Below are 13,632 nucleotides of genomic sequence, written 5' to 3'. Positions count from 1 at the left end.
TCTTTGACGATGCAATTTTAATTGCTTAACATACATACTGTTTTTTGGGTTTCCTGAAAAGTGGTGGTTTTGGAGGTAGGAGGTTTCTACCAGACACCAGCGATATTTAAATTGCAGCTTATAGCACCAGCAATCAGCTGCTCTTATCAACCATCGTTAGCTTCCATCTTGAAGTTTGTAAGGTATGTGCAAAAGATAAATAAGATAATTTGTAACCTTTATCCAGATAGAACATTAAAAACAGTTTCTCATTTACAATGTGGATCTGGTCATAGTACATTAAACTTTTAATAAACTTTGCAGCTTATACCAGCATTCCTGACATGGTTATATATAATAGTGCAAAGTAAAATGAAGGCGATACTCTGGGCTTTAACATTTTTAGCTGTAAATGTTTAGGGCACTTTAAAATGTAAACAAAAACTATGTACAATCATGTACAGTTACAACAATGGAACTGGAAATAACCTTTCATTGGCAAGATTTTTTTGTGTGGAAGGGGGGGGCGCTCTTTTTTCAAATGTTCTGTATTAATAGCACATGCTTTGATGTTGACAAAAAATGTAAACTAAGTCGGTTGAGAAATGCGAAAGTTCTGATTCATTTTCAATGTACATGCATTGCCAGTGATGAGAATGTTGCCCCTGCCAACGTGGCTGCCACATCGGTGTGTTACTAACACCTTGCAAGTACAGCATATCAATGTTCTATTCATACGGTGGAGGAAATATTGATTTGATCCCTCAATGATTTTGTAAGTTCACCCACTGAAAGAGACGAGCAGTCTATAATTTTAATGGTAGATTTCTGTTAACAGTGAAGGACAGAATATCGAAAAATCACATTTAAAAAAAAAATAAAATAAAATAATAATAATAATAATAAAAAAATAAAAATAAAAAAAAAATTAATAAATTGTAATTACATTTCATTGAGTGAAATAAGTATTTCATCACCTATCAACAATAAAGAATTCTGGCTCCCACAGACTAGTCCTCGCACTTTAAAAAAAGTACTCATCTAAATTTGTTGCCTATGAAAGACACCTATCTCAGCTTGTTTCCTGTATAAAGACACCTGTCCAAAGAATCAATCAATCATACACCAACCTCGCCATCATGGGCAGGACCAAAACCTTTCTAAGGAGATCAGGGATAAGATTGTAGACCTGTAAAAAGCTGGAATGGGCTACAATATCATTGGCAAGAGTCTAGGTGAGAAGGAGACAACTGTTGGTGGAATAAACTTAAAATGACTGTCAAGCTCCTTCTGTCTGTGGCTCCTCGTAAGATTTCACCTCGTGGGTTATCAATGATCATGAGAAAAGATTAGGCATCAGCCCAGAACTACATGGGAGGAGCTTGTTAAAGATCTCAAAGCAACTGGGACCACAGTCACCAAGAAAAACATTGGTAACAGTATACCATGGATTAAAATCCTGCAAGATCCCTCTGCTCAAGAAGGCCTCTCCAAAGTTTGCCAATGAACTCCTGAATGATTCAGAGAGTGATTGAGAGAAGGTGATGTGGTCAGATGAGATCAAAATCGAGCTGTTTGGAACAACTCGCCGTGTTTGGAGGAAGAGGAATTCAGACTATGACCCCAAGAACACCATCCCCACAGTCAAGCATGGAGGTGGAAGCATTATGCTTTGGGGATGCTTATACAAAGAGGACTGGTCAACTTCACCGAATCGAGGGAAATATGGTTGGAGCCTTGTACCGTGAAATCCTGGGTGACAAGCTCCTTCGCTCAGCCAGAAAACTTAAATGGAGCGTCCAGCACAATAATGACCCAAAGCACACAGCCACGGAAATGAACAAGTGGCTAAAGAAGCAGCAGCACAATAAGGTCATATAGAGGCGTAGCCAGTCTCCAGACCTAAATCACATAGAAAATCTGTGGAGGGAGCAGATGCATCGAGTTACCAAAACACAGCCTCCAAACCTTTGGAGAGGATCTGCAAAGAATAGTCATGTTTTGATAGGTGGTCAAATACTTACTTCCCTTGATGTATTTTAAAATAATTTAAATCTTTCGTTTGATGTGATTTTCTAGATTTTATTTTTGATATTCTGTCTCTCGTTAAAATACACCTACCATTAAAATTATACACCGTTCCTGTCTTAGTCAGTGGGTAAAGTTACAAAATCTGTAAACGCTTCTCCATCTGGCAGTCTGATGGAGGAGTCTTGGTTTGGTGGTTGCCAGGAGAACGGTATTTGTCTGACTGCATTGTGCCAGGAGTAATGTTTGGTGGAGGGGGGATTATGGTGTTGGGGTTGTTTTTTTCAGGACCTGGCTTTGGCCCCTTAGTTCCAGTAAAGTAAGTCTGAATGCTTGGACCGTTCCATGCTCCCAATTTTGTGGAAACAGTTTGGAGCTGGCCCCTTCCTCTTCCAACATGATATCAATGCACAAAGCAAGGTCCATAAAGACCTGGTATGGATGAACTTGACTGGCCTGCACAGAGTCCTGACCTCAACCCGATGGAACACCTTTGAGATGAATTAGAAACCTGTGGATTAGGAAAAGGATGTCACTTAAATTCACATGTGAGTCATGGCAGGTGAGCAAATACTATTGGCAATATAGTGTATATTTGTGAAACCGGTTGGAGCCAAAAACAACATACACGTGGATAAAATTGTTGGTACCCCTCTGTTAAGAAAAACAAACAGTGGTCACAGAAATAATTTCAATTTGACAAAACTAATAATAAATAAAAATCCAATGAAAATTATCCAATGAAAGTCAGACATTGCTTTTTAATTGTGGGTCAACCGAATTATTTAAAACTCATGAAACAGGCCTTGAAAAAAATGATAGTACCCCTAGAAAAGATGGAAAATAATTTGACCATAGGGACATTTTCAAACAAGGCGTGTCCTCTAAATTAGCGTCACAGGTGTCAATCATTTTAATCATTCAGTCAGTCTATTTAAATGGTGACAAGTAATCACTGCTGTTTGGTGACATGGTGTGTATTACACTGAACATGGACCATAGGAAGCGAAGGAGAGTTGTCTCAGGAGATTAGAAAGAAAATTACAGACAAGCATGTTAAAAGTCAAGGCTATATCACCATCTCCAAGCAGCTTGATGTTCCTGTGACTACAGTTGCACATACAGTATTATTCCGAATTTTAATATCCACTGGACTGTAGCTAACCTCACTGGACGTGACCACGGGAGGAAAATTGATAACGAATTGAAGAGACGGATAATATGAACAACCTTCAAAGAAATTAAAGGTGAACTCCAAGGTCAAGGTTCATCAATGTCAGATTGCACCATCCGTCGTCGTTTGAGCCAAAGTGGACTTCATGGGAGACGACCAAGGAGGACACCACTGTTGAAAATAAATAATAAAAAAACGAGACTGCAATTTCCCAAACTGCATGTTGACAAGCCACAAAGCTTCTGGGAGAATTTCCTTTGGACAGACGAGGCAAAACTGGAACTTTTTGGCAAGGCACATCAGCGATATGTTGAAAGATGCAAAAATGAAGCACACCAAGAAAAGAACACTGTCCCTACTGTGAAACATAGAGGAGGCTCTGTTATGTTCTGGGGCTGCTTTTCTACATCTGGGGTTGCTTTTCTACATCTGGCACAGGGGGTCTTGAATCTGTGCAGGGTACAATAAAATCTCAAGACTGTCACGGTATTCTAGAAAGAAATGTGCTGCCCAGTGTCAGAAAGCTTGATCGCAGTAGCAGGTCATGGGTCTTGGAACAGGATAATCAACCAAAAACACACAGCTAAAAACACCCAAGAATGGCCAAGAGCAAAACATTGGACTATTCTGAAGTGGCCTTGTATGAGCCTTGATCTAAATCCTATTGAACATCTGTGAAAGGAGCTGAAGCATGCCATCTGGAGAAAGCACCCTTCAAACCTGAGGCAACTGGAGAGTTTAGCTCTAGAGTGGACCAAAATACCTGCTGAGAGATGCAGAAATCTCACTGCAAGTTACAAAAGAGCCAAGACCAAAGAGCGGTCAAAGGACACCAGAAACTAAATTGTAGACCTGGACCAGGCTGCGAATACTGAATCTGCAATAGGTAAGCAGCTTGGTGTGAAGAAATCAACTGTGGGAGCAATCATTAGAAAATGGAAGACATACAAGACCACTGATAATCTCCCTCAATCTGGGCCTACACGCAAGATCTCATCCCGTTGGGTCAAAATGATCACAAGAACGGTGAGCAAAAATCCCAGAACCACACGGGGGGACCTAGTGAATGACCTGCTGAGAGCTCGGACCAAAGTAACAAAGGCTACCATCAGTAACACACTACGCCGCCAGGGACTCAAATCGTGCAGGCCAGATGTGTCCCCCAGTATATGTCCAGGCCTGTCTGAAGTTTGCTAGAGAGCATTTGGATGATCCAGAAAACGATTGGGAGAATGCCATATGGTCAGATGAAACCAAAAGAGAACATTTTGGTAAAAACTCAACTTGTCGTGTGTCGCATATATTGGCTTTTGCATGAAACGTATTTTATTTGAGAAATGAATTCGTCGAAGTTGAACGTCTGCGTTCACTTACGGTCCAATTTACGTTTTAACATTAAAATCAGACTATTTTCTCAAAGGGGCACCAAGTCTCTTTTTAGATGCGTAAAACTTGAGGAAAAAGTGACGAAAAAACCTCTGTCTCAAAATTTTAACGATGCTACATTTTACGAAATACGAGTCCTAGATTCCAGAGGCTTAATTATTAAACACAATACACATCAAAGAGTAGAATTTTATAGAATATTTAATGAAATCTACAAGGGATCTATAGGGAAACACACAAAGGGGTCTAACTACAGAAAGAAAATAACACTAATAATGGTGAAAGAAAAATAGGTGTACGAAAAGGGAAATAGAACATTGTATGTTGCGGGGCTAAGGTTGAAAATGTGAGCGTTTAATGCGTCGAGTCAAAGCGAGAGCATAGTTGGGATTTTGTGTGAAGAGAGTAATTTCCCCAAAATTATTAGGCACTAATATTGTACATTCCAGCAAGGCTTGTTGTGGTGTACTCACGACCGTAGATCAGAAAAGAAATCGGAAAACAGCAGGTCTAGTTGAGGAAGAAAACTGATGCTGGAAAAAAACCCAAAAGAGGCAGAAGAAGAAAAATGGAAGTTGTTCGTCACGATTTGTTGGGAGAATATGACCATCTCTCTCTGCCGGTTTTCGGGATCCGTTAACAAGTTCAGAGAACTCACATTTGGCTGGGAGCGTATCTGGTACCTCAGCAGCAACTGTTCTTGGCAGCAGTGATCCACGGAGGCTTGGAAGCTGGGTGTCCTTCGCCAAGGGGGGAGGGGCGGCACGGCGCCACCCAGAGGAAAAATCAAGCGAGCCAGAAGAGGCGGGAGTCAAAGGTTACACGTTGTGGACATGACATCCACAATTTCCCAAAACAATTTGAAATGTGGACTCGTCGGACCACAGAACTGGGTGTTGTTTATAAATGGCTTTTGCTTTGCATAGTAGAGTTTCAAGTTGCACTTACGGATGTAGCGCTGAACTGTATTTACTGACATTGGTTTTCTGAAGTGTTCCTGAGCCATGTGGTGATATCCTTTACACATTGATGTTAGTTTTTGATGCAGTGCCGCCTCAGGGATCGAAGGTCACGGGAATTCAATGTTGGTTTTCGGCCTTGCCGCTTACATGCAGTGATTTATCCAGATTCTCTGAACCTTTTGATGATATTATGGACCGTAGATGATGTAATCCCTAAATTCCTTGCAATTGTACGTTGAGGAACGTTGTCCTTAAACGTCTCGACTATTTTCTAACGTACTTGTTCACAAAGAGGTGAACCTCGCCCTATCTTTGCTTGTGAATGACTGAGCAATTCAGGGAAGCTCCTTTTATACCCAATCATGGCACCCACCTGTTCCCAATTAACACTTGTGGGATGTTCCAAACAGGTGTTTGCTGAGCATTCCTCAACTTTCTCAGTCTTTTTTGCCACCTGTCCCAGCTTTTTTGGAACGTGTTGCAGCCATAAAATTCTAAGTTAATGATTATTTGCTGAAAACAATAAAGTTTATCAGTTTGAACATTAAATATCTTGTCTTGTAGTGTATTAAATTAAATATAGGTTCAACATGATTTGCAAATCATTGTATTCTGTTTTTATTTGTTTAACACAAGGTCCCAACTTCATTGGAATTGGGTTTGTAGAACAAAAACCTACGGAGAGGCTGCATTCTGCCATTATGGCCCCCGCCTTTGGAACAGCCTGCCAGATGGTATCAGGAATGCAGAGACTGTTAATGCTTTTAAAAGGAGGCTCAAGACTCACCTGTTTGGTTTAGCGTTTAACAGATTTATTATTTATTTAGTTTTTAGCAGTTTTTTTCAACTATTCATTTAGAAAATTGTGTATCTACTCATTTGCTTATTATCCATTTTCAATCCATTTTCAACACCGCTTATCCTGGTTAGGGTTGCGGGACGCTGGAGCCTATCCCAGTGGACTTCGGGCGAAAGGCGGACTACACCCTGTACTGGTCGCCAGTCAGTCACAGGGCACATATAGACACAGACAACCATTCGCACTCACATTCACACCGTCACTGAGTGGGAACTGAACCCACGCTGCCTGCACCAAAGTCAGGCGAGTGTACCACTACACCATCAGTGACCATTTGCTTATTAATTTATCTTATTTTTATTTTAATCATTTATCTATTTTTTTATCCTATTTTACTGCATCTCTTATTGTCCTTTAGTTTTTATCATGTCTTATTGTCTTCATACATGCAAATCAGTCACCTTTCGGCGAAATTCGGTGGGGGCGGGGGGGCTCGCCGTCACTGACGTCATAGACTTTCGTACTCCTTGAACGCTGGCAGCCAGATCCATTCCACACATCCACCATCCACACACAGACGGACTAATATGCGGCCTGAGCTTCTGCCTGTGCGCCTGAAGTCACAGGAGTTGACGAGACCAGAAAAAAACTTCTGTTAATAAGTCATGGTACTTTTACTCCGTTACCATGATCTAAATGTCGCTCGCTACTTTTATTGATCAATTATTGCTTATTTATCAACTATTTCGTGCGCGAGACTACGACTTCGACTACCGCATCGGGCGCTGTTTACATCCTGTTTAACCGCAAGTGACGTTTAAGTCTAGTTCACCAATCAAACGACACAAGAAAGTCACATGACCTCACACAACGTCTTCCATTGGGCTTCCCGGACATGGGTATTCACACTAGATAAGCATGCCCTGCTGATCGTCATGTGTACGTGGCGGTCATATTGGAAAAGGTCGTCGTTACCATGAAGGCAACGGCGGCCTACTCATGTTTACATTTAGACGAACCAAAATAACAGCTTTCATGTATTCTAGTATTCTGGCACTGTCTGCCCAAATAGCGGCACGGTGGCCGACTGGTTAGAGCGTCAGCCTCACAGTTTGTTCCTATGTGCCCTGCGATTGGCTGGCAACCAGTTCAGGGTGTACCCCGCCTCCTGCCCGATGACAGCTGGGATAGGCTCCAGCACGCCCGCGACCCTAGTGAGGAGAAGCGGCTCAGAAAATGGATGGATGGATGTCTGCCCAAATGTCGATATTTCGGATCACTTATAATTTGAGAAAACACCGTGCAGTAAATTGCAGGGTTTTTTTTTTTTTTTTGGGTAGTTTTGACTGTGCATACTCACACACAGCAACATCAGAATTTGTAGATTCACATTGTATTATTATTATTTTTTTAATTGATGTTCATGCTGTGGTTAACAAATAAATCAGAGGTTACTCAGTATTTGAGTAATAATTTCACTGTGTACTTTTTACTCTTAAGTAATTATTTGGAGGACTACTATTTACTTAAGTCACATTATTCTCAAGTAACAGTACTCTTACTTGAGGACAATGTTTGGCTACTCTACCCACCTCTGGAGCGGACATCCTCTATTGCTACTCTTACGTTTAAGCAACATTTTTCCTCACCAGATCAGCCATTGTGGTATTTGTTGTGCAGGTCTTTTGTATTTTTGCATTGAGGTGCTGCAGGTCGGGGCCCTGGTTGTGGTCCCAAGTGGAACAGTGAAGCACACGGAACATCGGCAACAAGAGCTGATCTGCTAGTACATTGCTTAATTTATGTTAAAATAAAAAAGTAAAAAATTTCTGCGGGGGCTCGGGGGATCCTCCCAGACACCCCCTAAAATAGATTTGTTTTTTGTCACCTTTTTCATGCCTTTGGTGTTTGCCTGTCTGTGTCTTTGTCTTTAGTGTCTCTATTATTAAGATTTACTCCATTGTCTCCTCAATGGGAGCCACCCATCACCCCCCACAAACTACCCCGGTCGTGGTGGGCTCTGTGGCTGCGGGCTATGGCACCTCTCGGTGTGGAGGGCTCCCACACAATTGTCTTTCCTTGTCCAGGATCTTCAGTGCCTCGATACTACTAGTCAATAGGTGCTGCGTTTGTGTGTGTGTGTGCACGAGTATGTAGAATATGGTCGTATGGCTGTGATTGCATTTATACGTGGGGATGGGAGGAGTGGGTTTTTGTATATTTTCAGCTATTTTAGTTGTCTGTTTTTATCTCTGTTAAGCACTTGGGTTGCATTTTTCATGTATGAAAAGTGCTGTATAAATAAAATGTGATTGATTGCCAGTAAACAGGCGTCTTGGAACACATGCTTCTACTGTATCCCTTGTCCGACAACCAATATTTTACAATGCCTTCTAGTACTATGAGTTCAACTGTTTCTTTTGATTTTACTTCAGATTGGGGATCTCTCGATATGTAGTGTATTTACCCCCCCATTTAATGTCGTAGTTGTCTTGACCATGGTCAAAAGAAGTGATTCAGACTTTCTTTTCTCAGGGAGTTGATAACAGTTGTGATGTATACCGGGCCACCTACACAGCTTTCAGGTGTTCGAGGGTCTCAGGCACTTTGGGAGCCCATGAGAAGATGCAGGTAATTACAATAACAGTATGTCATGAAGTTACATGCTTATTACAACACCTCAAAATTTCTTTCCTTTTTTTCAAATGTTTGATTTTGGATAGTTTCTATTATTGCCATTGTTAGGTTTACGTATGCAAAGAATTTGAACCAAGGCATATTTCTTAAGCATTTTTAGGGGACTGGGATATTGTTAACCTCATAAGCGTAATTGTCTTTTTTTTTTTTTTAACTTACTGTTGCAATATCAATAGAAAATACCAATGTGCTTGCTGAGATTTTTTTTTCTTGTTTTCTGAAAACATTCAAGTGGCAATGTGACAAGATTTCCCAAAAATGGCAGTTTGTCAAAATGCTTAGTCTGGTTGGAAGGATAACTTCGACCGTGTAGTACAAGGCATCAAGAATTTAGAAAATCGCATGATGGGTTCTGGAGAAATTTAGTTTTTTTTGTCGGGCTGCAACTAATGATTATTTTAATAATCAATTAATTTGATTAATGGGATAAAAAACTTTTAATTCCCATCCCTTTATTCAAAAATGGATTTATTGCAAATTGGTATGTGGCAATGGAGGCGCGCAACATGGTCCACTCAAACGCAATGTCCCCCCCGCCCCCGTGTTCAAACTCCTTCTGATGGGATTCTGCCAGACGTTCCCAGCAGACCCTCACAATACGTTTGGGCCTCCCAGGTCGGACTGGCATCTTCTCCCACCATCGGACCCAACTCACCACCAGGTGGTGATCAGTTGACAGCTCCTCCCCTCTCTTCACCCGAGTGTCCAAGACATACGGCCACAAGTCAGATGACACAACCACAAAGTTGATCGAACTGCGACCTAGGGTGTCCTGGTGCCAAGTGCACGTGTGAACACCCTTATGCTTGAACATGGTGTTCGTTATGGACAAGCCATGCTGACCAGAGAAGTCCAAAACAGAACACCACTCGGGTTCTGATCCAGGGGGCCCTTCCTCCCAGTCACGCCCCTCCAGGTCTCACTGTCTCAACTCATAAAACAGTTTAACTTAATTATTCCTCAACATATCTCCTCGACCCTTTCGTTCCTCTTTTCCGATTGTCTGACAAGTTTCACAAAAATATTCACCAAAATGCTCTAAGGGCTGAGATTCCCAGAGGGGTTCTCAAAGTCGACGTGTCAAAATTACTGTGACTGTGCAACACCAGCAAAGTTTAGCTGTATGAAAGAGTGTCGAATAGGGAAAAAAGGCTGTGGTTTTGCTGTTATTTTTAAGTTATTTCAGTGTAAAGAAATTATACTGGGTGATTTTAACTCTCTTGAATATCTGTTTTTTTACTTAAAGGTGACCCAAAGGTCTTAATAATTTCTAGGCCTCCAAGATACAATAGAAACTTTATGGAGGACTTTTCAGAACTGCTGTCAGTTATTTGTACTGACTACAACTATTTTGTCATAACAGGAGACTTTAACATTCATGTTGACAATAACATGGAAAAAAGATCAAAAGAACTCTCTGCTATACGAGACACATTTGACCTCTCTCAACATATTAAGAGTCCAATCCAGACTCAAGGTCACATCTTAGACCTGGTCATCTCTAAGGATGTTGAAATTCTATCAATTGACATTAAGGATATGGCTATTTCTGACCATTTTTGTGTATTCTTTGAATTACAGATCCTTCCAAAAGTTCAGACAATCTCTGTCTATTAAGAAAATGTACATACATGAGAGTACCGCCGCTAAGTTTATGGAGACCATTGCTGTGCCACAAACTGGGAATGCTGAGACAGTTGATAAACTTTTTGATAATTTCACCTGTAAAATCTCAAATGTCATAAATGCTGTCACTCCTATTAAAACTAAGACAATCTTGAGGCGACCATGGAGGAGCACAATGATGGTTAAGACCTCTAAAGCAAAGTGTAGGAAAGTAGAACATAAGTGGAGAAAAACTAAACTCCAAATTGACTATGACCTCTACAGACAAAGTCTTTGTAATTTTAACCAAGAGTTAGTCAGGGCTAGACAGCAACACTTCTCTGAAATAATCAGTAAGAACTTCAACAACTCGTACTTTGTTTGCTGTGGTTGACAAGCTCACGGCCTCCCTCCCCCTCCAATCAGATGGCTCCAGAACTCCTAACAGCAGATCAATACAATTAATTTGCTCTTTATTTTCGTGAAAAAATACAATCCATCAGGTTAAATATTAGCACAAATCAGCAAAATGATGAAATTATCCAATATCTGAAGCCACCCAAGAAAAACTCTATGACCATGTCAGATACAGTTGACGAGAAAACTGTTCAGCCGCTGAAACCATCAATGAGCTGTCTTGACTCAATACTAGCTGTCTTTTTCGAAGCTTTTCAAAGTCTTCTTGTTGCATGATAAGACTTCTCCTGATTATATTGGATGCAGACAATGACCCAAAACACTGCCAACACAACAAAGGACTTCATCAGGGGGAAAAAGTGGAAGGTCTTAGACTGGCCAAGTCAATTACCGGACCTTAACCAAATAGAGCATGCATTTTACCTCCTGAAAAGGAGACTGACGGGAGAAAGAAAAAATGAAAGAGGCGGCAGTAAAGGCCTGGAAAAGCGTTTCAAATGAAGAATGCAACACTTTGGTGAAGTCAGTGGGTTGCAGGCTTGATGCAGTTATTGCAAGTAAGGGTTATTCCATCTAATATTAAATGTTATTCACTTTAAGTTAATTTAATCATGTCTGTTTCAATAACTTGGCTCACTTGAAAAGTGGGTGGCTTCAAACAATAGGTCCTCTGTCCTGAATTGTTTAACACATCTAGATGTACAGTAAATGCCATGAAATAAAAGCTAGAATCCTGAGCTTTTGTCTCATATTCATGTTTTGATCTGAAACCCAAATGTTTTCAGTATACAATAAATAAAACAAAGGAATAGACCTTACCGTTCCAATAATTTTGGAGGGTACTGTATATCTATAAATTCCACAAAGATGGTGCGCACTTGTCACATTGCTAGTTCAAGTATGACTTTGGCAACTATGCTACAGTATATGGATTATAACAAGCTTGTTCTTAATGTCTTATTATTTATTCTGGTTCACTTGCAGGTGCCCATTACATTCCTGCCAAGGGACCGAGGTGACTATGCTCAGTTTTGGGATTTGGAGTGCCACCCCTTGTCTGAGCCCTTGCAGAAATATAGGATCCGCTTTCAACTATGTGGCACGGTGATTGCTTATCAATTTGTAGTCCGGATCATATTTTGAAGGTTTTTTTTGTTTGTTTCCCCCCCACCCCCCCGCTTTCAGTTACATTGAAAATATTATGATATTATATAACATACATCAATGTGTACTATAACTATGGCTCAGGGGTTTTCAACTGTTCTCAACCTGGGACCCACATTTTCCATTCTACAACCCCAATTCAGATGAAGTTGGGACCTTGTGTTAAACATAAATAAAAACAGAATACAATGATTTGCAAATCATGTTCAACGTATATTTAATTGAATACACTACACAGACAAGATCTTTAATGTTCAAACTGATAAACCTTATTGTTTTTAGCAAATAATCATTAACTTAGAATTTTATGGCTGCAACACATTCCAAAAAAGACTGAGAAAGTTGAGGAATGCTCATCAAACACCTGTTTGGAACATTCCACAGGTGAACAGGCTAATTGGGAACAGGTGGATGCCATGATTGGGTATAAAAGGAGCTTCCCTGAATTGCTCATTCATTCACAAGCAAAGATGGGGCGAGGTTCAACTCTTTGTGAACAAGTGCGTGACAAAATAGTCGACCAGTTTAAGGACAATGTTCCTCAACGTACAATTGCAAGGAATTTAGGGATTTCATCATCTACGGTCCATAATATCATCAAAAGGTTCAGATAATCTGGAGAAATCACTGCATGTAAGCGGCAGGGCCGAAAACCAACATTGAATGCCCGTGACCTTCGATCCCTCAGGCGCCACTGCATCAAAAAACGACATCAATGTGTAAAGGATATCACCACATGGGTTCAGGAACACTTAAAAAAAACAATGTCAGTAAATACAGTTTGGCGCTACAGCCGTAAGTGCAACTTGAAACTCTACGATGCAAAGCAAAAGCCCTTTAACACAACACCCAGAAACACCGCTGGCTTCTCTGGCCCCGAGCTCATCTAAGATGGACTGATGCAAAGTGGAAAAGTGTTCTGTGGTCCGACAAGTCCACATTTCAAATTGATTTTGGAAATTGTGGACTTCGTGTCCTCCGGGCCAAAGAGAAAAAGAACGATTCGAACTGTTATGGACGCAAAGTTCAAAAGCCAGCATCTGTGATGGTATGGGGCTGTGTTAGTGCCAATGGCATGGGTAATTTACACATCTGTGAAAGCACGATTAATGCTGAAAGGTACATAGAGGTTTTGAAGAAACATATGCTGCCATCCAAGCAATGTCTTTTTCATGGATGCCCCTGCTTATTTCAGCAAGACAATGCCAAACCACATTCTGCAGGTGTTACAACAGCGTGGCATGTGTTGCAACCATAAAATTCTAAGTTAATGATTATTTGCTAAAAACAATAAACTTTATCAGTTTGAACATTAAATATCTTGTCTGTGTCGTGTGTTAAATTAAATATAGGTTGAACATGGTTTGCAAATCATTGTATTCTGTTTTTAACACGTCTAATCTTCATTGGAATTGGAGTTA

General features: G+C 40.6%; 1 protein-coding gene across 9 annotated transcripts in view; it reads left to right on the top strand.

Annotated features, from left to right (window-relative positions):
• cep192 (centrosomal protein 192) overlaps positions 1-13,632 on the top strand; it is an 86,153-nt gene that overhangs the window by 61,455 nt on the left and 11,066 nt on the right. For 5 of the 9 annotated variants that reach the window (XM_061776232.1, XM_061776235.1, XM_061776228.1 and 2 more), the window contains 2 exons: positions 8,864-8,959; positions 12,032-12,151. The exons of 1 other annotated variant lie outside the window; for it this stretch is intronic. In XM_061776232.1, coding sequence (XP_061632216.1) covers positions 8,864-8,959; positions 12,032-12,151 — 216 coding nt within the window. The remainder of the gene's footprint in view (positions 1-8,863; positions 8,960-12,031; positions 12,152-13,632) is intronic. 3 more of the 9 variants (XM_061776233.1, XM_061776230.1, XM_061776234.1) reach the window with 3 other exon arrangements.

This window comes from Phyllopteryx taeniolatus, chromosome 6, assembly GCF_024500385.1.
Source record: "Phyllopteryx taeniolatus isolate TA_2022b chromosome 6, UOR_Ptae_1.2, whole genome shotgun sequence".
In the NCBI taxonomy this organism is placed as follows: domain Eukaryota; kingdom Metazoa; phylum Chordata; class Actinopteri; order Syngnathiformes; family Syngnathidae; genus Phyllopteryx; species Phyllopteryx taeniolatus.
This window is presented reverse-complemented; position numbering and strand designations above follow the sequence as displayed.